Genomic DNA, 27636 nt, shown 5'->3' on the forward strand with positions numbered 1-27636 from the left:
TCTAAATTGTCAATTTATACTGTTGAAATGGTCGCTATTATAATAGGATTAACATGGGTAGAGGAGGTAAAACTGGACAGAGTAGGCATATGCTCTGACTCTGCTTCTGTCTTAACGTCACTGTTTACTCATTGTACTTCTAAGATTTGATGTGCGAAATATTTTCATTATTATGGCGAATACAAAGGATAGGAGTAGAAGTTGGATTCTGCTGGGTGCCAGCGCATGCAGGAGTAGCTGGTAATGAATCTGCTGATGAATTAGCAAAAAATGCTTTAAAAAGGGAAGAAATAGATTTTAATGTTCCATTAAGTAAAGGCAAAATCAAATCTATTATTAAGGAAAATATTATTAAAGAGTGGCAGGAAAACTGGAATAAAGATAATAAGGGGCGGCATTTATATAATATTTAAAAAATGGTAGGTAAGAAATGTAGAAATGGTAGAAATAGGAAAGAAGAGGTTATAATGACTAGGATGAGACTTGGACACTCAAGACTGAACGCATCGCTCTTTATAATTGGAGTTCATGAGACTGGTTTATGTGAGAATTGTGGGGAGAAAGAAACAGTAGAACATGTGATATACGATTGTAAAAGGTATGATGAGGAAAGGAAGGAGTTGATATCATATTTAAACGAAAGAGGGAAGGTTAATAAGGATTTGTTATATTTGTTAGGTTATGATTTTAATAGAGATAGAGTAGGATACAGAATGTTAATAGAATACATATATACTACAGGATTAAGTGAAAGGATTTAATATAGAATAAGGATGCTTTGGTCTATACCAGATTTCATAGGCCGGTCTAGAGGAGCTGGACATGCAGCGCCAGATCGGATATGGGAGATGGAATGAGATGGAGCATCAAATAATTATATATAAGGATTGATATGTGAGGAAGAGGCAAGTGAGAATGAAAAAAGGGAAAAAAAAGAAAAGAAAAGAAAAAAAGGAAAAACTGATCATAAGAAATCATGACTGCATAACAGCAAAGGTAGGTGGCGGTATGCACTGAGAATGCAATGCGCCAAAAAACGAAAGAAGAAGAAGAAGAAATACTGTTTGCTCTCCAGTACAGTAGATGGCGACATTTCTCTTAAAGAGTGGATCGCCTTTATACAAGAAGAAGACTATTCTTATTACACTGTTAACATGGCTGCCGCCTGTAACTTCCATGTGGTATTTGTTTGATCAGGTGATTGTGCTTTTATAAACATTTTATCGTTAATTTCACTGTATCAAATTAGCGCTGGTATTTACGTAAAGGTGCCTAATCTTACGTAGAGTACACAACTTTCAAAGCGACAACCGTCCTAACAAGCTGTCAGAATGCAACACGACGATGTAAGTAAAGCGGTACAAGAAAACATATTACGTACAATTTATATATAAAATATATCTTATTTTATTGACAATCAACACGGATGAATTTAATAATAACATTTTACTGAACCAGTAATAATTGAAACAAAATCTTATCAAAATAATTCGTAGGTTGTGATGTTTCTGTTTTTAGCAGTAAACATCGGTCGTTGTAATTGATAAAGGAATGATCTATAAAACCTAATGACCTATAAATTAGTTTAATTTACGTTGTTGAACATAAGCCTTGATATTGAATCATCTGTCTTTTAAAGGTTATTTGGGACCTTATCGGCAGTAAGAGTTTTTGTTCCTACAAAGTAAAGTAAGTATATGTGTTTGTGCCTAATAATTTAACAAAGTTTTTCTTCTTTTTATGTGCATTCTCCAAATTGTGGAAGAATATTCTAACTTTTTGATTTATTGTCATTGAAGAACCAAAACTCAACTGTTCTGTCGAAACGAATACAACATCACAGGCCTTTGTAATCGTTCATCATGTCCTCTTGCCAACAGTCAGTATGCTACTGTAAGAGAGGATAAAGGTATGATAATCATGACGTTTTTGTAACCCTATGGACTTTAAACATCAGCTAAATGTTTCTGAATATTTATTTCTTGATCATTGCAACTTGTTCTGTGTCATTAGGCCAGTGTTATCTTTACATGAAAGTTATTGAGAGAGCAGCATTCCCTGCTCGCATGTGGGAGAAGGTATGAGGATCAAAACTAGCAAGAAACATAAATCATTTGATATAAGACGTTCACATTGAAATGTTTAATATGCTTGTGCTACTATACTTTAACTCTTTCTCAGGTGAAACTTGATAGAAACTATGCGAAGGCTTTGGAACAGATTGATGAGAACCTTATTTATTGGCCGCGGTACATCAGACACAAGTGCAAACAGCGCTTGACAAAGATCACTCAGTATCTTATTCGAATCCGCAAACTCACACTGAAACGACAGTGAGTACCTTTCTTCAGTTCAATTGCTGCACTCAGTGCACCAATAGTGCAGTGCTGTGAATGTTCTATGATCTCTCTCCTTACATCAATTAATTTCAGCTCAAAATAATCATTTTAATGTTTATGAAATAAGTAGCTTCTTGCTTATATGATTGAAAATACAGTACAGTAATATTGTAAAATATTATTACAATTTAAAATATGTATTGTATTTTAGAATGTTATATGTTCCTGTTTTGAAATTTTCAGCAGCCTTTACTCCGGTCTTCAGTGTCACATGATCCTTCAGAAATAAATATAATATGCTTATTTGGTGTTCAAGAAACATTTAATTATCAATATTAAAAAATGGTTGTGCTGCTGCTTAGTATTTTTGTGGAAACCATTTTAAGGATTCTTTGAATATAAATGTAAAAATAATGGCATTTAATTGAAATCTTTTGTAGCATTGTAAATGTCTTTTCTGTCACTTTTGATCAATATTAATTTCTTTTAAAAATTTAATTAAAAGGTGAAGAATTGTGTAATTTCATTGCCTGGCTGACCATGTATATTATCTCTTAAATGGTGCCTTTTTTGTATCCAGGAGAAAACTGGTTCCACTTAGTAGAAAAGTAGAGAGACGAGAAAAGAGGAGGGAGGTGAGTGATTTACTGATGATGCATGCAATCCTGAATATTTTTATATCCTGTATTTTTATTTTGTTTGAGTGTTTATACAGATGAGTTCTCTTCCCCTCTGGGGGGGGGGCCCTTATTTAAAATAACTCTTCGGATCAAATGTGGAATTGAATTTGAGTGTTATTTACTCACTTTTCCGTCTCTCCAACAGGAAAAAGCCCTTATTGCTGCTCAGCTGGAAAATGCTATTGAAAAAGAACTGCTAGACCGTCTAAAACAAGGAACAGTACGTGGATCTTTGGCACATGCTTTTCCTGCTTTTGTGCCAGATCAGTGATTGCATTTAAAGTTTCCTTTTTCATTTTAGTATGGAGACATATACAACTTCCCCATCCACGCCTTTGATAAAGCTATGGAAAAACAGGATGAGGAGAGTGAATCAGAATCAGAGGAAGAGGAAGACGAAGAGGTATTAACTTTATTTCCTGTCAGCTGCGTTTCGGTTACTTGTATGTCTATTACAGGACAGTGTACACCACTTTCCTGGTAACAAATTACTTTTTGTATTTTAATATTTAATTTATCCGTGTTGGCCAAGCAGTTTTTTTTTCTGTCTTTCAGGTGTCTGGGACGAGAGAATTTATTGCTGAGGATGAGATTGAAGAGAGTGATCTCAGTGATTTTGAGGTAATTTAGATGTAAAATGTTACATAAAAAAAACATGATTTAATATCTGAGAGTGACATTATCTAAATCCTGATTTTGTTTTACAGGATATGAACAACCTGAAGGGAAGCAGTGATGAGGATGAGGAAGATGATGATGATGAAGAGGCATCCAGTGAGGAAGAGTTGGAAGAAGAGTTGGAGGAAAAGAAAAATGCCAAAACGAAAGGAAAAGCTCCACTCAAAGGCCCAGTCAGGAAAAAACGGGCATATGTGGAGATAGAATATGAACAAGAGTCAGAACCAGCTCAGAAAAGCAAAGCCACGTAGAGACTAAACTGATGTGCACACCAACAGTTGTAACTCTGCTCCCTTGTGGAACATTTCCAAATCATCTAACATGATCTTTTACTACACCTACATTTAATAACAATGTACAATAATCAAAATCTCTATTGTGGTGGGATTGTTGACCTCTTTCATCTGTGCTTATGCTGTTTCAAAGCATCAGGTTTTTTTGTAATGATGTACCATTGTGTACTTTTGTATCAACTTTGACCCATATTCATGCAATAATAAACTTTATTTGGAATAGCATGCACGCTATATATTTTAGTGCCTGTTAGTCTGACTGTAGCTGGTGTTCTAATGGCAAAAACATAACATTTACACATTAAGTATTGTATTGTTTGAATGCATGTTTTATTTGTCTCATCATTTACATATCATACACCCACCAGCAATTACACTGCAGATCACTAGAAAACATTTAAACAGTCAAAACTGCCTACAGTGAAAATGCTGTTAGTAAGACAAGTACACATAATTTAAAAACATTTATTGCCAAGAAAAAAATTAAGAGTGAAATCCCTGAGTCAAAAGGTTACTCAGAGCCATGACATAAAAGCAAAATCCTTTACATTATCTAAAATAAACCATTGGTTCTTCTCTAAGCATTGCACAATGTTGAAGTACCATTGTTAGACATTTTTATTATGCTCAAGATAAGATAATTTGGGGCTCCAAAAAAAGATAAATGCTTATGATTTTATTAAAAACTGCAGTGCTGTTAGTATTACGGCAGATTGCAGGATTTAGTGGCCGTTTAAAAAAAATCTCCATTAGGAGGGAGCAGCAACAAATCAATTGGAAAAAAGAAACGTCCCTCCTTAGAGCACCTCTAGTATCCACTGTGCAATATATATATACAGTGAGGAAAACAAGTATTTGATCCCCAAGCAAAAGATGCCTTTGTGCTTGCCAACAAAGGTTTCTCCACCAAGTTCTGAGGTAAGACTTTTATTGTAGTTGGTCACCAGGTTTGTACACATCTCAGGAGGGATTTTGGTCCATTGCTCTTTACAGATACTCTCAAAATCCTTAAGGATTCTTGGCTCTCCCTTGGCAACTCAAAGTTTTAGATCCCTCCACAGATTTTTGTGTTCTTGAGGTCATAGTCAGCATTTCTCTTCCTTCAAACACTGCGAACTGAGTCGCTGCCAAAGAGCTCAATTTTGGTCTCATCTGACCACAGCACTTCCTCCTAAGCCTTCTCTGAATCATTAGATGTTCATTGGCTAACTTCAGATGGACTTCTACATGTGCCTTCTTGAGCAGGGGGACCTTGCGGGCGCTGCAGGATTTCAATCCATTGCGGCGTAGTATGTTACCAATGGTTTGCTTGGTGACTGTGGTCCCAACTGATCATTAACGAGCTCCTTCCGTGTAGTTCTGGGCTGATCCCTCACCTTTCTCATGATTATACGTACCCCATGAGGCGAGATCTTGCATAGAGCTCCAGACCGAGGGCGACTGATTTTTCATTTTGTATTTCTTCCATTTCTGAATAATCACACCAACAAAAGTCTCCTTCTCATCAAGCTTCTTGCTGATGGTCTTGTATCCCATTCCAGCCTTGTGCAGGTCTACAATCTGGTCACTGACGTTTGACAGCTCTTTGGTATTGCCCATGGTGGTGGAGAGGTTGGAATGGAAGATACAGATTCTGTGGACAGGTGTCCACTGACATTAGGAGTACTTTCTTTAAGTGACAGGGCTAATCTATTCCACGTGGGCACAACCTGTGGGAGGCAGAATTCTTGCTGGTTGATAGGGGATCAAATACTTATTTCACTCGATCAAATGCTAATCAATTTACAATCTTTATATAATGGATTTTTCTGGATTTTTTTCTTGGATTCTGGATGGTTGATATTCTTTCTCTAACCATTAAAATAAACCTACCATAAAAATGATAGACCCTTCATTAGTCCCTTCAAGTGGTCAAACTTACAAAATCAGCAGGGGATCAAATAATATTTTTCCCACTGTGTGTGTGTATATATATATATACACACACACAGTGGGAAAAATATTATTTGATCCCCTGCTGATTTTGTAACTACAAATTCAACACACACATATATATATATATATATATATGTGTGTTGAATTTGTAGTGGTAAGTTGGTTGACATTTAATTTATGCAGTTGAGAAGACATGATCAGCAAGGCATGCAACACCCAATACCAGAACAAAGCACAATGAACAAAAATTTACTTTCAGGTAACCTGCACTAACCATGCAGATGCTACTGACTGGAATGAAGAATGATTGGGGATGCTAATGGAAGGCACTTTCCAGGACTTTTAAAACTATATTGGACACATTAGAATGAATATGTTATTTACAGGTTATCTGAAGTCATTTAGAACAAAAGTATGCCTTGTATTTACGAATGCATTTACAAAGGACAAACACTTGTATTTAGTATGGTCACTTTAAAAGAGAACTGGCTGTGTACAACAAGAAGAACAGTCTATTCAAAATGTTTATTTTAAAGGTAATTGAGAAAAGACTTGAGGAAATCAACTCTCAAGTCAGGTTGTTTTAGCTTCATTTTATTTCTCTCTCGCTCTCTCAAATATGTATAAACAGTTCCCTTGGATAGTCCAAACACAGAGTGTATTACAGTATTTTTTATTGCAGATTCAACTCAGCTAACTTCACCTCCATAAATGGGAAAAGGGGCAAGTATTATTGCCAGCTTAAAACTTATTGACACAGTGGTGCTGCAGTGACTTTCTGAATACACATCAACACATCATCAGGGACACAACTGCTGTCTACCTCTCTCAGAAGAGTCTAAAAAAAAAAGAGGGTGAAATAAGGCAAGGAGAAAATGGGAAAGTGGATTTAATATATGTAGAAACTGCATGCAACAGATATTCAGAAGATATACATCAGAAGAACAAGATCTCATAAAAGCTTAGTAAATTCTAATTAGTCCCTTTTAAATAAGATTAGGCTTATAAATTTATATTAATATAACGGTTTATAATTTTTAATTTTCATCAACTTTTATCTGAATGATGAAACAAGTACAGGATGACAGTTTTTACTTCTCTGGTTGAAGTTGGTCCTTTTATAATCACAAGATTTCACAAAATTAAGAATCGATATTCTCACCTGTAGTTTTCCCTTTGAGCAGTGGTTGAGCAGCAGTAAACATTGGGATGCTTCGGTCATGAGGTGCTCTTTCAGCTGAGTGGGTAATGAGTCTGATGAGATGTCAACCAGAAACCTCAGAAGACTCTGAGTTAGCAAACCCATCCTCTTCTCCATACTAGAGAGATACATATAAAAAAAAAAAACATTGTGTTTAGAGTATTAAGCAAAAATACATCTGAAATAAGCATACAAGAAGAGAGTGGAATAATCTCAGAACTGAATTAAAAAGTAAATTTCATGAAGCATTGGTGATGTATAGTGCTTTGGATGGTCACCATGGCCAAGCAATCTGTAGAGTCTTTTGCAGAGCCTCCAGGATATTCAGTCTGCATTTCTCCTCTGGAGCATCCGAGACTTCCAAATATCCAACAATCACCCTCTCCAGCCTTTTCATGTGACGAATAATTACTATACCCATCCTTTAAGATAACAGCATGAAATAATAAATGACAGACAACTTGGAACATAAAAGTATCTAAAGATTAGCAATATTATCACAATTATGCAAATCTAGCTAAGAATATTCTAAATTTAGTTTAGTTTAGTTTAGTTTAGTTTAGTTTATTTATATCAGGACAATGTGCAGTTACATTAAAAAGATGGCTGCACCAGATTTAGAACTATGCTCATTTCCATCTGTAGTCCTACACAGTTAAAATTACATAACAGAGTTAAAATTACATTGCAATTAACCCATATAAGACAGTTAATACAATATAAAAAGGCAGTTTACAGAGAAGGTACAATATACAAATATAAAGTGCAAATTACCAAATTGTGTGCAAACTTAGCTAGTTGCAATGTTATAAGGTTCTAAATATATGGAGTGCGGAGTGTGGAGTATTTTTTTTTATAACACAAAACACAAATGTGCATGAAAAATTATTATTAATTATTATACTGCAATTTTCACCCAAATTTTTGTAGTCACTCACAAAAAGAGGGAGAGTTTTTCTCCCACTTTCAATGGATGGACAAGAATGATTAGAAAATATTAAAAATACTGTTTATTAACAAAAGTTTTATGGGTTTGGAACAACTTGAGGGTGAGTAAATGATGATAGAATTTTCATATTTGGGTGAACTAACCCAATAGCAACCTGTATGACATCAGCCAAAATAGAAAGTAATTTCTAAGGCGTATGTTTGACAACAACTATTAGCAAGTGTTGCATATAATAGGAACCTATTACTGAAATAACTAATATCAAGATGGCTACCTTAATAATTATGACCGCCGCTAGCGTAGCTAGCGAAAGCGGTCATATAGGGATAACTAAATAACTACCTGAACCGTGGCACAGAGGATGAAGAAATTTTTATGGTATGTTGGTCTACTAGACTTTTACGGAAAAATTTCGTTTGGTCCCCGGGGGCCACTTCCCCCCCCGCGCTGGGGCCCCCTTAAATTTTTCGTCAACGATACCAGGGACACCGAAACACCGGGGAACATGAAATTTGGTGGGCATGTAGCCCCACTAGACTTCTAAGGAAAAATTTCGTTTGGTCCCCGGGGGCCACTCCCCCCCCGCGCTGGGCCCCCCCAAACCCCAAAAAATGCAGTTTTTCCTAAATAACTACCTGAACCGTGGCACCGAGGATGAAGAAATTTTTATGGTATGTTGGTCTACTAGACTTTTACGGAAAAATTTCGTTTGGTCCGCGGGGGCCACTTCCCCCCCCCGCGCTGGGGCCCCCGTAAGTTTTTCGTCAACGATACCAGGGACACCGAAACACCGGGGAACATAGAAGTCTAGTGGGGCTACATGCCCACCAAATTTCAAGGAAAAATTTCGTTTGGTCCCCGGGGGCCACTCCCCCCCCCCGCGCTGGGCCCCCCCAAACCCCAAAAAATGCAGTTTTTCCTAAATAACTACCTGAACCGTGGCACCGAGGATGAAGAAATTTTTATGGTATGTTGGTCTACTAGACTTTTACGGAAAAATTTCGTTTGGTCCGCGGGGGCCACTTCCCCCCCCGCGCTGGGGCCCCCGTAAGTTTTTCGTCAACGATACCAGGGACACCGAAACACCGGGGAACATGAAATTTGGTGGGCATGTAGCCCCACTAGACTTCTACGGAAAAATTTCGTTTGGTCCCCGGGGGCCACTCCCCCCCCCGCGCTGGGCCCCCCCAAAACCAAAAAAATGCAGTTTTTCCTAAATAACTACCTGAACCGTGGCACCGAGGATGAAGACATTTGTATGGTATGTTGGTCTACAAGACTTTTACGGAAAAATTTCGTTTGGTCCCCGGGGGCCACTTCCCCCCCCGCGCTGGGGCCCCCGTAAATTTTTCGTCAACGATACCAGGGACACCGAAGCACCGGGGAACATGAAATTTGGTGGGCATGTAGCCCCACTACACTTCTACGGAAAAATTTCGTTTGGTCCCCGGGGGCCACTCCCCCCCCCCCCGCGCTGGGCCCCCCCAAACCCCAAAAAATGCAGTTTTTCCTAAATAACTACCTGAACCGTGGCACCGAGGATGAAGAAATTTTTATGGTATGTTGCTCTTAAGGGCCCACATCAACCTAGCCCATAATCACTCATTAGTGATTTGCGCCCCTCCCATAAAAAATGAAAATGCAATATTATTCTGCTTTAATCGCCCCTATCTTCAGTGGAGATGTTCAGAACTGCACCATATTTCATGTGTATGATTAACTTGACATCCTCTGGGGGTATCCTCTGCTAAGTTTTGTAGAATTTCATCCATGGGGGGGTATAAAATAAATTAATTTATGTGCACATTTAGTGACTGTACACTCATCGGCCTGTAGATGGTGCTGTTGAGCGAAGGGTTGCTGGTTTAGGATGATACTGTCACACACACACATGCAGGAATACAAACAAACGCAAGCATGCACACACACTGACATCCACACGCACAGACACACACCCATACAAATCCACATGCACAGACACACACACACAAACACACACGCGCACACATGTACGCAGACGCACACATACATACACGCACAGACACACACACACACACACACACACACAGACACACACATACACAAACACACACACATACACACACACACACACACACACACACACACACAGACAGACATGCACATACTATTACTTTTTTTAGGTATATACATAAACACGCAATACAGCCAAATTACTCCACGTCATTTATTTTTGTGGAAAGCCAGTGCAGGCCTGAGCGGCGGTCATATTTTGTACCGCGATGCGGTACATCTAGTTTAGTCCTCACCTCTCAATAAGTAAGACAAGATTTCTGGCATATACACGACGAAGGTCAATCTTGTGTTCCATTTCCATGTATGTCAAGACGTGCCGGAGCATATTGTCAAATCGATTTTGTTTACGCCGTGTACCTGCAAGGGCTGGAGGTTTCTCAAGGACTGACAGCAAGTCTATAAGGCAGGGCAACACAACCTGAAGAAAATACAAAAAAAGATGAGATACATAACCTAATCTAAAAATGAAAACCACACATCTGCATTCAAGTACACACATGTGAAAGCATCACCTGTATAAGCGTGGCCTCAGATGTGTGTAAGTGATTGAATACGGCATGATAGAGCACCTGAGCTCTGTTGAACTGCCTCAGATCAGCACCAGGCTAAGGAAGGAGAAAGTCAAATAAACACACATCAAATACTTGTGTCAATTAAAAAAATACAATGACTTATAATGTAATCCAGGGTTTGATGTCTCTCTTATGAATGTCAGGAGCACATTATTAAAGGGTCATTCCGTGTCAACTCAACAAGTGGTTCCCAGCTAAAAATTTGATTTTAATTTAAAAAAATCTGTTGAAAGAAATGTATAAATAAGCCTAGAAAAGAAAGAAGAAAGAAGAAAGAAAGAAAGCAGAAGAAAGCCTAAATGTTTTCTTGAATGTATGAGTAATCCACTATTTTGTGGAGGGGGGTCAAAATGACAATTTTCACTTGAGATTTGGAGCCAAATTACAGTGGGGTAAAAATGACCCTAGAAAGATGGCAGCATCATTATTTTATTTTTACACAGAGATTGGTAGATCTATTAGAACGATCTGTCAACTTTAGAAATCTTTGTTGCATTAAATACCAATGTTCAAAAATGGCTGTAACTCAAGAAGTATTAAAGATCTCTTAATATCCTTCAAGATTCTAATTCTTCTAATTTTTTTTTTTTTTTACTTTAATTTTTAAGGCCCTATATGGTTCAATCCCAGAGATATTGGGATGTCAATGCGGTAACATGTAGTTACGACACTGCATATTTGAAATCTTGGTAGCTTCAGAAGCTGTTAAAATGAAGAAATTATCCCTGAAACTGATTCAAATATAGATTTCTTTTGAAAGCAAGTTAATGTGCCTCAACTTGACCATTTCTGTGTATTTTTTGCACTCAGATAGGTATGTTTTATGCAATTGTTTTCATAGAGGGAAACAAGATCATTTCTAGTTTCAACTATTTATTCTTCAGACATTCCCCTTTAAATGGAATAAGTATCAGCTGCATATAAAAGTGAACCATATTTGATTTTCGATCATTGAAAATGGTTACACAGGCACGCAAACTTTGGAAAAAGAGTTCATGGCACTCAGACAGGTATATTCTATGCAACTGTGTTGATAGAAAAAAACTATACACATTATTTGTTCTTCAGATATTCCTCTTTAAAAGAAAAAAGTATCAGCTGTATGCACACAAAGTGACCCAAATTTGCTTTTCAACCACTAGAAATGTGTCAAATTTACCAATTGACTCATGGAACCGCACTAAGAACTGCATATCTCTGGGTTTTAAACATATAGGCCCTTTTAAGTGAAGATACCTAAAGAAATGTTTGTTAAAAACCAGAATCTAAAAGGTAATTAAGATATATTCAATACTTCTGGGGTTACAGACATGCAAATTTCGGGCAAAAAATACAAGAAGTGCTTTTTCCCATTTTTGAACAGTCACCGTTGGCATATAATGCAACAAAGATTGTAAAAAGATTGTAGAATCTAAAGTAAACAGACATACCTAATAGACCTACCAATCTCTGTGTAAAAATAAAATAATGATGCTGCCATCTTTCTGAACTCATTTTTACCCCTCTGTAATTTTGCTCCAAATCTCAGGTGAAAATTGTCATTTTGCATTTAATATTTTGGCTTTAATCACTATTTATATTTGTCTTTCTTCAGAAAAAAATATTAACAAAATAAAAAATTTGAAACTTCAGGGAAGTTTCAGAAATATGGTTGATTTGACCCTAAAGTGACTAAAATTCAGAGACACAACAATCTTTAAGGGTACATGAACAGCTGTAGAATGTTCACTATTTATTGAATTACAAGCATATTTAACATTACTCCTCTGCCATCAGCTTATTTCATGGAGCTTACTTGAATGGAGAAGGCAATTCTAGAAATCATTAATGTTGCATTTTATAATGCCTGGAATACATTCTGGAACATTTTTTGCATAAAAAGACAGTTGTGGTGACACAATATTTACAAAAATGACTTACCACATTGAGAACAATGTGATGCAGGCAGTGCACACCCAATACTTTGTTTTCTGTGCGATAATCATCAGATATAAGCAAAGAGGGCGGAAACACCTTCTCCAAATACTCTGTTAAACAGGGTCGTCCAACCTGAACCAGCATCCAGGAAAACACATGCTTCACTGCCTGGTTACGCTTCCAGCTCTCCCTGAACAAAATAAAGGATATGCTTGAGTGCATTTAATACCATATTATTATTATTATTATGTGCTCTTGGGTCATTTCTGTGTTGTAATTTAAAAAAGAATAGCAGACTTTCAGAAATATGCTCCGGTCAAGCTTTTTTAATTGTAACTTGGTCATTTACACAATGACAAGAAAATGAACATGACTCGCACTCTTTCCTATATCTGAATGTTTACTACAGACAAAATTAGGGATGATCCGATACCAGTCTCGGCATAGGGCCCGATACTGCGCTCGTACTCATAAAAATGTTCCGATATTAACAACTGATGCCACACAGCGTGTGCACAGTGTTTGTGTCCAGACAAAGAAACAGAGTATAATGGGGATAAAAGAAAAGATTGTCTGTGAAGTAAATGTATCTATTAGTGAAATATTAAACAAAATTTAGTAACGCCACCCATATAGCTGTGGTGCGTGAGCTGATAAGACAAAAAACGCACAGTGGATTGAGAGCGCAGCGGAACAGATGCGCGAGCTTGTCGAGCACATCCCTTTTTCACAGACATCAGTGGAAGTTCGGTCGGATATGTAAACGGCAAAAAAAGTAAAACGAGGCATGTATTATTATAGACGATAGAGAGAGAGAGAGAGAGAGAATACTTCTGTTGCATGCTCTTGATTGCTGATCGTTCTCTCAGCATGCATGCATCATTTCGATTAAAACTAAATCTTAAATGTAAGTAAAACATAAACTGTTCCGTGATTTATTTATAGCCAGTGGTTCCTCACATTGATACAGGACGTTTGCAGTTTTATGAACGCAAACATCCGAAGTGCACGCCCTGAAAGCTACCTCAAACAGCGTATAAATACTGAATTAAACTCTCTTTCACAAATTCACACAAAATTATGTAAAACGTCCGTCTTGGCGAGTATCCTGGTAAACATAGTCAGTTATAAGTAGGGAAGGCTATATTGGATCCGTGCATTTCAGTCTTAAAATGACATCAACCTACTGCTGTGACAGCTGCTTTTTACTGTTAATCAAACTGCAAAAGACAAAGTAATCACAACTGATTTACTTTTATAACTTTATAAAGATTCATCTATATTTAATTTATACAGTGATGAATATGCAGTATTATTTCACATTTGATTACTTTATTCAAATGATGTGCCTGAAAACTACTGTTAGGTACAGAATGATCTACCTGAAAAAAAAAAAAAAAACTTTGTTCTATTGTATTTATTTGTGCCATTTGTAATTTGATTATTTGTTCTTATTATATTACTGACTGCTTACTTGTCTTAAATAATGTTTTAAATTTACATTAATTAGGCTACATTAACTAGTAGTTTTGCTGTAGTATCAAAATTAGAATAGAGTATTGTGATATTTCACTGCTGTCTAAACATTTGAACCACTGACCCAATCCTCAGCACTGAGCCGTGCTGAAGCAGCTCTTAAAATTAAAATTAAAATTATACATTTTAACATGCTAGCATACAAGTTTTTTTCTCAGTTTCTGTGACCTGGTGGAGTTTGCCACTATTGCCTCAGGCTTTCTTAGTTGGAGTTTAAAAGACACTAAATATTTAGTAATATTACTGACTTGACTGTACTACTGAGATTACTGACACACACTGAATTGAGCTGGATCATGACACTATTGTCTCCTGCAGAGCTGCCTAAAAGCTGAATCGACTTTGTTTTGGTCCGACATTGGTCTGAATCGAGCTGAATAACAACACTTTTGTCTTCTGTGGAGCTACTTATAGTTGAATTGAACTCATTTCATGAATTTACACAATTATTGAACTGAACCAACTGAATCAACACTGAACTGACTTGAGTTGAATGACACTTATCTTTTTAGAGCTGCTTTACAGCAGAATTTTATTTTTTATCATTGATTGTTATTTTCCTGTTTATTTTTGTAAAGCTGCTTTGAAACAACCTGTAAAACACTATAAATAAAGGTGACTTGACATTTTGACCAATGAATTCCTATGATTGTTCCACAATGTTTCCTGTCATCTGTGATTACTGGATATGGATTATAAAAAGTTGTTTTGATTCAGACCAATTCTCTAATAAATCTTTTTGACTAATTTATTTAAAATAATTGGTTGTTCGAAGACCAATAAAACAACAAGACCACTATCTAGCTGATGGAATATTTTTGAGATAATTAAAAAAAATATATTAGTTACACTTTATTTTACAGTATGTGTACTTACAGTGTACTTACCCAAGAAAGTACTAGTAATATAAGGGAACTACATGGGTTAAGGTTAGGTTTAGGGGTAGGTTCAGGATTAGTAACTAGTTATAACCCAGTTATTGTAATTGCTATAATGAATACATAGTATGTATACATGGGGAACAGGACTAAAATAAAGTGCTACCAAAACATTAATTTAATATTATTAATAAAATATTTTTGAGTTAAGAAAACATAAGAAAAAAAAAAGTTTACTATTTAATTAATGTAGACAATTTTAGGCTTGGAAAACAATTCTTAAAATTCCTTGATACTTCACAGTTGATGCTAAAAAAGACAAAGGTTACACTTTATTTTAAGGTGCCATTGTTACAGTGTAATTATAAGTACTGAGTAATATTAAGCATTAATATTATTAATATTATTAGCCTACATGTTCTTACTATAGGGTTAGGGTAGGATTAGGATTTGGTTGAGGGTTAGTTGCATGCAATTATGCATAATTTACTGTTATTACAATGGTAAGTACATGTAACATATGTAACAAGGACAATGTAAAATGTGTTACCAAAACAAGTTCTTAAAACCACACTCCCAAAACTGAAAATTGTATACACAAAACTATACAGTATATTAAGACTTATATCGTATATGAGATCTTAAATGTACTGCATAGTAGGAACAAATTTTCGCAGAGCTTTTGTACTGATGCAAGTGATGAAACTCACTTGGTTAATTCTGGCTGCAGTGTGTCAAGAACTGGCCCCAGAACTCCTTTCTGGTCCTCATCAGGTTTTCCAGACAGCAGCTCCTGCACTGACCTGCAGCCTGTCAATTCCACTACTGATGTTAAGAGTTCCAGAGCTCTTTTTCTGGAGGATGCACTGGTCCAGGGCTGCTCCTGCAAGTGTGTAATTGAGAATATACAGTAGGTGGGGGCTAGTGTGCGAACTAGAGACCTGATAGCTAGACTGTTTTGATCCTCCAGTGCTTTCTGAATCTGCAGAGACAACGCAAGAAGCACTGTACTAACAGCCTGAGCTTTGGCCGGTATGTCCTCGTAATTCTTAGCAGGTAAAGTGCCACTGTCTGTGTCACATACTGGAAGGGCAGCGTAACGGGTAAATGAGTTCACTAAGCCCAAATACTGGCCTCGTAAATCAGTGTTCCCTTCAGGAAAGAGCCAGGAAAGACGAGCGTTTGCGAGAAGCTCTGCTGTGTCTTCCAAGATGCCCGCGCGGTTCTCATGTGCTTCTTCCACCTCGAAATGCTCACGAATGTGGCTCAAAGCAACAAAAACAGAGCAGGAAACCGCTGTGTCTCCGATTTTCATCTCCCGAAGAACGTGTGCCACATCCATTGCGTTGTTTTAAATTCAGCTATCCGTGACAGTAGAGAAATATGAAGATCATATGACAAAAGCGTTAATAGTAGCTCAAGACCACTGATTTCTATAACAGTCTTAACACCTCTAGCATGTATTTTTTGTAATCATTTAAATTATTTAGTCTTACTCTATGTACTATAAAACATCAAAATGATTTACCCATACATCACTTCGACTCGATCTATTTTATGCAGCAGCGGGTTGTTTAAGTGCAACCATTAAATATTTCCTCAGAAACTCGACCCATACTATAAAAGTTCCCATGTTGAAAAGACATCTCCAAGCTAAGTAAGGCACTTCAAATAAAATAAAAGGTGATATTAGTGATCACTTCTGTTGCTATCAGGTGATTTTTCTGTAAGATTTTTCTGATTATTTACTTACAGTCAAATAAACTGTTAATAAATTTCATCATCCCATCGCATACTAAATTATTTCATTATTTATGAAACCGTCTTAAGTATATATATTTTTAAAAACGAATTGCACATATTTTAATGTTAATGAAATAAAAGGACCCTTTATTATATAATATAATAAAGAAATCAAAATATTTTGCCCCTAAAGGGACATGGAATACAGAGAAAGTTTGTGTTTGCTCCACTGATCTATATAGAGATATTTATATTTATATTTCATATTTATAATAGATAAGGCAGCTTTAATGGGGTTTACTGTTTACTGTTTCAATAGAGTGGTGCAGGTATGACGTCACTTTGTAGGCCAACAGGCAGTTTCGACTAAAACCCTATCCAAAAACTCAATAGGATTGTCCCATTGGCTTTTGTATTTTAGCTAAAAACAAGCTTTGTGATCAACAAGTTTATGATATTTGCACGTTTTGTCCATCAAGATAATTTTCACAGATGAGTTGAACGCACATGAATGCCACCACAAAGTCGACGATAGCATAACCTGCCCCAACCACTAACCCACTATAACTATACTATAACCCACTTCACTACTATAAGCGTTTAATGATTGCGAACCCCACCCAACCACTAAATCTACCCTTAATGACGCTATAGATAGATTTCCGATGACGTCACATTTCTCCCGCAACTCCTACCGGCGCCATCTTGTGTGTCAAGTGTTTGTGTTACGGAGCATGATAATATCCTGAATCGGCATTATTCTGAACATAAAAATCATACGATTATTCTCCGTTTGGCTGGAGCTAATGTTCAGTGCTGCTCTTGTGAACATTAGAGGTTTTGTGCTCTGGAGATGTGACACTTTATCTAATCATTTCCAAGATGGGCTAGCTAAATGCGCTAACGTTAGCTCTCATCGGCTGTCAAATCGCTGTACCCAGGCGGCTACTATCGACACAGCCCTTGAGAGGTGTTGGCTGGCTGGGCAGAAGCACACTCTGACGATTGTCCACCTTCATCACTTTCTCTGTGGCCACATCAGCTGGTCGAGCCAGAGGCAAAGGCTAAACCTGGAGCACATCGCTCCGTGCCTCTGCTCTCCATCTCTCTCCTACACTAAATTAGTTCGGAGCGTTGTGTTGTTGTTTTTTTACCCAGATGGTGTTGTCTTGACACTGAGTCTAAATGTACCGTATAATAAAGGCTGTGCAGATATCAGCCGCCTGGCTACAGCGATGTGAACCGCCAATGCAGGGCTCCAGACTAACATTTCCACGAGGGAGAGACGCAAGACAGCGCTTAGTTTGGAGACGGTGAAGTTTTGTTTACACTTTCGCCTGGCTCCGAAGAGAGAGAAAGTGCGCGCGCGCGACCGGCTCTCTCTCCCTCTGCTCGTTCTTTCAGTTAAACATGCGCCCAGTTCATCTACATTACTCACCGATCAAATAAGACTTTGGCGGGCGCTAAAACAAGTTCAATGCAGGAGAATTCATGCGTGAATTTAACTGAGTAGTACATGACCATGCACTCGCACAAATGCGACCATATAAAATTTTAACTCGCACATTCTAACAAAATAATTGTATGCTTCCAGAGACTTTCTTCCTCTTAATTCGTCAAAAGTGTACGCACTAACGGTGTGGATGAGATACTTGGCAATGTCCATTTCCTGAATATCGGGGTACGCCGCAGGATTAGCCTACATAACCAGTCCTCTTTCGACATTGTGTAAGGATCCTTTCCATCGATATAACTCAATTTCTCATCATATCTTGCCTTGCAAACATCGTCTAATGTGTCCCTGTAAATAACCTTCACCTTGTCGCCAGGTTTGGAGGAATTTGTCATCGTTATCTCAACACAAAAGAGTCAAAAATACTTTATATTAACTGGCTTTCTATTAATGCAGCACAGTGGCTTACTGACAGCTTTGACACACAACATGGTGGCGCGCCGCAGAGGATAATGGGTAATTCGCGAAACGGAAACCCATCTATAAGCTCCACCCCAACACAGATGTGAGACTGCTGGCCTGGCTCTGTTGTCTTTAGACTAAGACTGCTGTGATGTATGGTTCTGCTGCTCAGCATTTGGTTATTATGGTTATTATTGCGGAAAGTGACTTGAACGCACCTGACGTCATAAACGCGACTAATACCAACTCATAAATAAGAACTTCGTCTCATTAAGAATGGTTCACACAGAATGCGTTTTTCCATTGCACTGCGCTGCTTTTCCATTATTTTTTCATGTAGGCACGCACTAGACGGATGTGTTTGACTAATGCGCTGAAGTCTTACATTTTATGCTTATGAGAAACGCATGACACGGCTTTCTAAAAATGCAGAACTCAAGTTAAAAGAAGTTCAACTTTTAAAAGAAGCGTCTCGAGAACTTGCGGGTTTCCCCATTGCAATTCCCGCATCATACATTTTTCAAAGCAAAAACTCGTTCTGTGTGAATGCTTCCTATGGCTGGTGGCGTTAGCTTTCGACACAACCGACCGAGTTTGAATCCGCCTTTTTCCAAACTTATTCTTCTCCCTTTTTTCATATAACAGCTTGGTGAGGTGTTTATTTTAAATACAAAATAATAAAATATTTGAAAAGTGGAAATAAAGTGCCTAGCAGGTTTTATTTATTAGAAGGAATAAAGTCTTTAATGGGTAGGATTAGGTATAAGCAGTAAACAGCAATATGCGTTCACACAAATACGTTTTTATTTGAATGTTTCAGTGTGTGTTGACAAATTACTTTATTTGAATGTTATCTTGATATAACATGACACTAAGTTGTTACGAAAGAAAGTTGTCATTGCGTGAGTAGGCTACGTAAGGAACCGATTATTATTATTTTTTTATTTTTTTACCGGTTCATTGAAACTGTATGACTGGAACACTGTGATACTGTGCCGTCTGGCTTAGAGATGGGCTACTCTCTAAGAAAACAGGACGTTTCTGGATATTAACATTTTAACTCTCTCTTGCAAAATTAGCATCCCCATCTGAGACGCAATCACATTGAGATCACACCTCAGTGTCTATTGTCTTATCTGCATTCCTGCCCTTTATCCCCTCGTCCCCCATCTCTTCTCTCTACATGCTGAGATCACCTGAAATTCACCCAAAAATCGATATGATTTAATGTGAACAATCATCATAGAACACTATACATATTTGGTTTCATTTCAAATGTCTCTGTGCGACTGGTACAAAGGTCTCATTCCCACAGAAGTAAACCAAAAGGTAATAAAGGTTTTAAGAGTTTAGAGATACTTTGCATACTGTGATGGGTGTGCCCTCTCCCAGGGTTTTTAATGGAAATTACTTTCTGTCCCCAAAAAGAGTAAACTACCCAGATCTGGGGCCTTGATTAAGGATTTGTAAGCAGATCAGCCCATAATGCTGAGTGTCCCCCGGACTGATATTTATGTACACTTGGCACTGGTATAAAGGGAATAATAAAAGGATAAAGGGAATTTCTATTTAGGACAACATAATGTTGCTTGAACCATCCTAAATAGTGTGAGCCTTACCTCTGTTTATTGTAATATTACTTTAGCTACATGTACATGGGAAACCATGGCATGACCAAATCAAAGTTACTACCAGAGAAAGTGATGTTGGTCAACTTATATCTGTGGTAGTTGTCATGACCTCTGACTAGAGATAGTGTTACTTTAATCCAAGTGTATACAGATCTATGGGGACTAAACAAAATACTTTTTAAGAAAGCAAGCATGGGAGCAGCCCTCTAAACAGTATAGTCAGTGACCTCTGTCCAGTGACCAAGACTGGTGAGTTTGTGATCGTGGGATCCGCATTAAACGGCCAGCACAAACCCTAAGCGACATTGGTCTCCAAATGAAGAAGTACAATACAGAGTTAAGAGTTAAATAAAATAATCAAATGTCTATATAAATTATCAGATAAATGACAAATTACCAATTGGCGTTCCAACCTAAATGTGAGGTTGTGATAAAATGGAGTCAGATAAAAGTAAATTAAACTACTTTACCACACTGAAAAAAACAAACCTGTAATATTCCTTCACCCACTTACCATTGTTGATGCGATTGGGTGGGCCTTACGAAACAAACTGTCTGAAAGAACCGGTTTGCAGAAATATAATAAAGCATTTAAAATCAATATGCAATTAAGTGACCCAAATCATTCAATTTGCACTTACGTATGTTCTTTTTAAGTATATTATTATGTTACTGGATGTTTCTTGATGTGTTTTGTAAAACTACTGTTCATGTTAGTATTTTAATAAAGGACTCAAAAGGCATGTTTTGTGTATAATGACCCTGAAGAACTGCTTATTAATTTAGCTTTGGTTTTAAATTAGTTGTTGATCTCGAAGATATGTTGGCTAAATCATCCATCAGATCCGCTCTTCCTTTTGTCCACAACTTCCTACTCTTTTACCGTGGAAAACAAAATAATTAAATTCAATAATATTTGATGCATATCCAAAGGAAATTACTCATGCTTCACAGGAGACATACAAATAGAAGTTGACACCCCACTCACATAGGGTAGGGTGACTTGCTCTGTTGCAGGACTTTTGTGAGACAATGCAGGAAATATTTGAGGAAGATAAATGTACTACTATTATACTATGTAAATATTGATTTACCTTATTAGTTGGAAACCTATTTGCCATTACGCTGGATGATAAAATGTTTTAAATCGCCAATAAGCTTGTTAATTGTGACCGGCTCTGTGACTGGCACTCAGTTCGCCCATATTCTAGTGATTCAATAATTTACTCTACAAGACATTTTCAGTCTGCTAAATTTGATGAACTGAGTGACAGACCAGTGTAGCAAATTAGTCAAACATCAAATTAATACTGTATGAATAATTAATCATAGCTTTTATAATTAATTATAAATATTGGGAACAGTTAATCGAATTAACTTCATGTAGCTGAATTAATATTACCATCTATTAATCTGTTCATCCAGCAGTATTGCTCGTCGTTGTGACGAAGACTCAGACTGAGTAGGATCCATGTGCAGCTTTATTTCAAAAGGTGCAAGCTCAGTGTACAAACAGGCGTGGGTCAAAATACCAGGGCGAACAACAATATCAGAGACAGAACAACAAACGTGGTCAAAACTGGCAGAAGTTCAAGGCAGGCAGCTAACAACAGAAGTGAGAGTCCAGGGTGGTATTCCAGAAAGTAGGTTATGTGACATACCCGGGTATGTTTAAGAATAAGTAAGCGGATAACCTCAACTTTCGGTTCCAAAAACGGAGGTAACTTTCAGGGTATGTTAGTAGTCATAGCAACTCACTCTCTGAACTTAACCTGCTCCGGAGCAGCCCATATGAAAAAAACCTGCATGGTTCATATACAGCAACCATATATCTTCCTTACTTAAATCGGCCAGAATTACCTTCTGTGTTTCATATAAGGCCAATATATGTCCTATACAAAATCAGACCGATTATGGCCACTTTCATACTAAATAGCACACATACAACTTGTAGGGGATTTTTGCGTTATATATGAATACTGTTAAAAGACTTATATGAGTTTTACATGACAAAAGTATGCAAATGTGTATGGTATTAGTAGAAATATATAAAACTCATATAAAATTCATATATAAATCATTTAAAGTTCTTATATTGAATCATATGCTAGTCAAATTAAAGTCATATAGAATTTATACACGTTTTGTGTCATTTGTTTATATGTTTCATACAGATTTCATGTTTTGATGACCAACATCTGATTCACTTATATGCAGTTGGCAAATTTTTAAAGGGATACTCCAGTTTAAAATGAAAATTCTGTCATCATATACTCACCCTCATATTGTTTCAATCCTTTATGAATTTCTTTCTTCTGCTGAACAGAAAGGAAGATATTTAGAAGAATATCAGTAACCACAGTTTCTGGTCTCATTGACTTCCATAGTATATATTTTCCTACTATGGAAGTCAATGGGACCAGAAACTGTCTGGTTACTGACATTCTTCTAAATATCTTCCTTTCTGTTCAGCAGAAGAAAGAAATTCATACAGGTTAACCGTTTGAAACAACATGAGGGTGAGTATATGATGACAGAATTTTCATTTTAAAGTGGAGTATCCCTTTAAACTGTACAGTGCAGAAGCCGGTTCGAGGATTACTAGCTGTCAGAGTATCACTGACCTTTATGAAGACTGTTAATTTTCCTACAGGATTTGAAAGAGCAGAATAAAGCAATGACATTGTAAGACTGTGTATTTACATTAATTGTGAACTGTCTGGGCCTGTTGTTTGTGAACAAATCATAACATATTATTGCAAATGAACAAAGTTGAGTCAAATATGTTTCTAGAACAGTGATTAAAATGTTGAAAATCGGCTGGAATATGTTTTTCTATATTAACTCTGGTGGTGATGCACTCTAAAAACTTGTCATATGATTTGTGTTTGGTGAAACATTTTTAAACTTTATTATTAATATTAATTCGATTTTTAAGCAGTGAAATAAATTACATACACTGTATTAACTGTAAATGTAAGTAAAACTAATTAAATAGATCTGAGTAACTTAACTGCATTTGGTACATTAACAAATAAAACTGAGTAGAAATATTTGGGGGGGAAACATTTAAAAACAAATATTTATGAGTAATATTAACTGTGTTTATATGCCAGTAATATTAACTTTTTTATTTCCTCTAACGTTAAACCTTTGTAAAAATATTCCATACAACCACCGGTATAACTACATGACATTGGCCTTTATTGTCGATGAGTAGCCTACAGCAATACAGCATATTTTATACTATTTTTAACACATATACAATATTGCCTACATTTAAACTCATGTAAGAAACATTTTCGTAGTAAAACTTAAACATTTAGGCCTAAACATTCAAGTAATTCAAGTGTAATCAACCGGTCTGTTATCCAGTATCCACCGGATCAGCGCTGTTTCTCCACCCGGAGATGGACTCGCCTCTGCGGGGGAACCTCTAACTTTACACCGCCGCCCTGCGTCACTCACAGCCGAAAGATGCTGTGACGCGACTGACTCTATAACCTGCCAATAAACAAACAGTGCACAGTTCTGAGGACATTTTATCATCCAAATTAGTTATATTCATTATCTTTAGGAATATAGTCGTGTGTTTTTTATGCAAGGCGTTAATCATGCGAAAAGACAGGCGCGAGTCGACACTCGTTTAGCTCGTATGTTCTTTCGCATTAAATAAAATGATTTGAAGCACATTAATGATTATATAGACAAAATAAAACATGCACACACCTGAATTTCACAGAGGAAATGCACCAATTCTGCGCCGCTGAGGAGAGAAGAGGAGAACTGCTCTGGAGAGTGGAGACTGAAGAGAGTTCAAACAGCGCGCGCCGCGCTCGCTCACTCAACCGTTGAGCTGTCGTCACGTCAGAGTGGAGGGGGGAGGGGGAAGGGGGAGGTGCGCATTGTTTTAATTGAGTAAACTTAATTTCTTATGCGTGTTAAATATTAATAATATTGATTTTATTTAAGTAATATTTGTGGTTCTTGAAACAGATCAGTTTAATTATCCATTCTCAAATATGGTGATGGAAATTTCACAAATATATTAGCTCAGTGTATTTTAAATAAATAATTGGTTAGTCAAATACTAAATTATTTTAGTGAAAAACTTCAAACTTAAATATAACTGTAAATTTCAGACAAAATTAATTGTTGGAGTTTTAGTCAATTATTTCGGTATGTTCATCTCAAACTATCAAGTAAATGATATTCAGAGATTTTATTAAGTGAATAAAGTTAATTATTGTTGTGATATTTACTAAGCCACTGAATTATTTTTTAGATTTTTTTATTTTACCCATAAGAAACACTTCGACATTTAGGAAAGTTTTATGCTTGTAGGTTAAGAATAGAACTGTTGTATAGGCTACCATAGTTGTACTGTGATAAAGTTTAGAGAAATTGTCACAAATGAAAATGAAATCTGGTGATGCAGGATTTAAAAATGAAAATTATTTAGATGTGAAATATGCAACTGTATCTTGTAGAACACACTCTAATAAATAATTTTGTAATTAAAATGTGTGCTTGTGTGTGTAGTTTAAATGTTGTGTTTCATCTAAGGCTGATTATACAGTATATAACCATGATTGACTACAGGCATAGGGCTCGACTCAGGACAAGATAAGAACAAGCATGAGTGAAGTACAGCCTTATACTGACTGGTAAACTGCACTGTGTTTTATACACATCCATGCTGGACATTCATATTAAATTAACATTATTTTCCTATGTTTTTACATCATGAAAATCTATATGGCTTCAGTTGTATGTAGGACATATATGACATAATATGATTAAAAATACATGAATATTATGTAATTTATATATGTGGTTTTTGCAGCATATATGTCCCTTACAATATTCTGTTGGAACATATAAGAATCACAGGTGTTTTTAGCAAACTTTTTCCATATGGGAGGTTATGTTCCAGGGTTAGTTTGTTTCAGAGAGGTGACGGAGCATGGCGTGCCCTTTTGAAGACGATCCAGTGGATGTGGAAGCAGAAATAATACGAAATCTTTTCCGCCGTGAGAGGGTGATACAACCACGTATCGATGTGTTTTCGTATCCAAATGAATATTTGCGGGAGCGTTACCGTTTTTCAAAAGAATCGTTAATTTATTTAACGAAGATTTTGAAACCATACATAGCAAACGTGACACATTTTGTGCATTGCCCTTCGCCTTTTTGCGACGGGGAGTTTTTTGTATACAATATGTGATGCAGAGCTTGTGGGAAAGGCAACTGTGTGTAGGGTCATTAAAGAGGAATTTCACAGAGTGGCGGGTTTGTCCGTTCTATGATATTCTATGACAGACCATTTTAGTTACATAGCACTACTTAATCTATCCATACTGTATACAGTCACAATAATTTTAAATGTTTCTAATTATATAACTTTCAATTTCAGGGTTCCCAAATGTGATTGGGTGCATTGATGGAACCTACATTCCCATTAAAGCTCCTTCAGTCAATGAAGGAGACTATGTTAATAGGAAGTCAATCCATAGCATCAATGTGCAGGTGACAATAGATTTTTTTGGGGGTGCTAAATGTTTGGGTGTTTAAATCATTAAATCACCCTCATTACTGGTCCCCACTAACTAGGTAATATGTGATGCAACCCACCTCATCACTAATGTTGAAGCCAAATGGCCAGGGGTCTGTACATGATGCCAGAATGTTTAGGGAGTCATCATTGTGCCACAAATTTCAACAGGGTATGTTTTGCCTTACATAATGTTTTTTTTTATTTATTTATTTTTTTTTTTTTTATGCAATTATACAGTTTAACTACCTTTAGGATACTTCAGTGGTTACTTGCTGGGGGACAGAGGGTACCCTTGTCTGCCCTATATGATGACACCCTACCCTGAACCTGAGCCTGGACCACAGGCACAATTCAACCTGGCCCACAGCAGAACACAGGTCAAGGTGGAAATGACCATAGGCATCCTGAAGGCAAGGTTTCAGTGCCTGCGTGGGCTCAGGGTCAGCCCAGAAAGGTCATGTGACATCACAGCTGCTTGTGTTGTTCTTCACAACATTGCCACACTACGCTTTAGATTTCATTCAACAACAAATGACAGATTAATGTTCACATACTGTTTCCCACCTTAAGCTGGTGCTCCAGCAATTCAATTTCATGTATGGCCTTTTTTAGGTTAAGCCTTTTCTCCTCCATTTGAAGCTGTATAAGGTCCATCTCCATGTCACTTTTTCTGATTTGCTTTTGAAGGTGGACCTTATACAGCTCTTTGGCAGGCAACTAGAAAGACAGAATAATTAAACATGACTGATAAAGTCTGTAATACAAACACAGACCAAATATTTAAATGAGGAAGGAGAACTGCAGAACATTTCTTACAATGCTAAGATTCTGTGTGGAGGTAGATGGACCCTCATCTGTATTCAAATCTCCTGCCATATTCTGTAAAATGACAATGACAATTTATTTATTCTCTTATGTAAAAAAGGGGGAATGCATTCTATGCATCATACCTCTATGGGGCTCCCCACATTTTCTGTTTCTGTCACAGCAGAAGTGGTCTCTTCATCGTCATCCTACAGTGAAAATAAGGAAGGATGCTTGGTCTAGCAAACAGAAACCTAAAGACAATAATCACTTACAACTGTGACAGAGTGTGGTGTTGCAGGAGGATCCAATAATACAATGTGGCCATCAGCAACATGATAATCATGCATATTCAATTCTCAATGTATATTCTTAAACAAATACAACTAATGATGAAGGACATTAGGAACATCTAAGAGTACTAGTAATAAGATTACAGTATACAGCATATGCAGTCAAAGCAGCATGCATACTGCACAAGTGAATCAATGACTGTAAAATGCATTCAAAATGCCTTTTTAAAATGGTGACAGTGTTGATGATTTTCTTTATTAAAACACTGACAAAAACAGTGAAACCATCAATAAATCATAAGTATTAATATGGTACACCTACATTTTACAAAGCCACTTGTCTTGGTAGCTGAGTCTGACGAACTGCCCCCTGGAATCCCATCGACCACAGGTCGCCCTTTATTAAGGGACAGTGCCAGCTCCTCAGCTGGGGTGAGGGAAGGTGGAGGTGGACCCCCACCTGTTTTACGGGCCTCAGCCTTCTTTCTATTGGCTACATAGAAAACTAAATTACATTAAATACTAAATTGCATGGCGTCAGTAACAAGTTTAGTAAGTTTAGAAAGTATTACCTTGCTGGAGAATGTTTCATTTTGACTTAGCTCACACTTCTTCTGGCTCCAGAAGGATTACTATTACTAGCCAATTATGTGCATTACT

General features: G+C 36.9%; 2 protein-coding genes across 3 annotated transcripts; one reads left to right on the forward strand and one right to left on the reverse strand.

Annotated features, from left to right (window-relative positions):
• Window positions 1-1076: 1076 nt before the first annotated feature.
• Window positions 1077-4224, forward strand: mak16 (MAK16 homolog). Its single transcript, XM_084390020.1, has 11 exons — window positions 1077-1197; window positions 1287-1346; window positions 1640-1689; window positions 1800-1909; window positions 2014-2078; window positions 2182-2333; window positions 2920-2974; window positions 3165-3239; window positions 3321-3422; window positions 3575-3640; window positions 3727-4224. The coding sequence occupies exons 2-11, from the start codon at window positions 1332-1334 to the stop codon at window positions 3946-3948; spliced, it is 912 nt and encodes a 303-aa protein (XP_084246146.1). The 5' UTR covers window positions 1077-1197; window positions 1287-1331; the 3' UTR covers window positions 3949-4224.
• A 1589-nt stretch (window positions 4225-5813) lies between these two features.
• On the reverse strand, window positions 5814-16628 carry tti2 (TELO2 interacting protein 2). 2 transcript variants are annotated; one of them, XM_084390018.1, is made up of 8 exons: window positions 16562-16628; window positions 15744-16394; window positions 12623-12809; window positions 10643-10735; window positions 10364-10548; window positions 7405-7548; window positions 7088-7244; window positions 5814-6763 (listed from the first exon to the last, which is right to left on the reverse strand). In XM_084390018.1, the coding sequence occupies exons 2-8, from the start codon at window positions 16373-16375 to the stop codon at window positions 6674-6676; spliced, it is 1488 nt and encodes a 495-aa protein (XP_084246144.1). In that variant the 5' UTR covers window positions 16376-16394; window positions 16562-16628; the 3' UTR covers window positions 5814-6673. The 2 variants fall into 2 exon arrangements, with proteins under 2 accessions (XP_084246144.1, XP_084246145.1); XM_084390019.1 differs by having other exon boundaries at window positions 16568-16597.
• Between the last annotated feature and the right edge of the window lie 11008 nt (window positions 16629-27636).

The sequence above is a fragment of the Rutilus rutilus genome (genome assembly GCF_951802725.1).
Source record: "Rutilus rutilus genome assembly, chromosome: 19".
Lineage (NCBI taxonomy): Eukaryota > Metazoa > Chordata > Actinopteri > Cypriniformes > Leuciscidae > Rutilus > Rutilus rutilus.

What these genes read in the sequence shown, in the direction of transcription:
- mak16 (XM_084390020.1), top strand. An exon ending in TACTGTAAGAGAGGATAAAG is followed by an intron (nt 1,910 to 2,013) that starts GTATGATAATCA and finishes CTGTGTCATTAG; the next exon opens with GCCAGTGTTATCTTTACATG. An exon ending in GACGAGAAAAGAGGAGGGAG is followed by an intron (nt 2,975 to 3,164) that starts GTGAGTGATTTA and finishes TCTCTCCAACAG; the next exon opens with GAAAAAGCCCTTATTGCTGC.
- tti2 (XM_084390018.1), bottom strand. Translation starts at nt 16,375, where the DNA reads ATGGATGTGGCACACGTTCTTCGGGAGATGAAAATCGGAGACACAGCG. An exon ending in CTGCAGCCAGAATTAACCAA is followed by an intron (nt 12,810 to 15,743) that starts GTGAGTTTCATC and finishes TATTTTGTTCAG; the next exon opens with GGAGAGCTGGAAGCGTAACC. An exon ending in CTTGTCTTACTTATTGAGAG is followed by an intron (nt 7,549 to 10,363) that starts GTGAGGACTAAA and finishes GTTATCTTAAAG; the next exon opens with GATGGGTATAGTAATTATTC.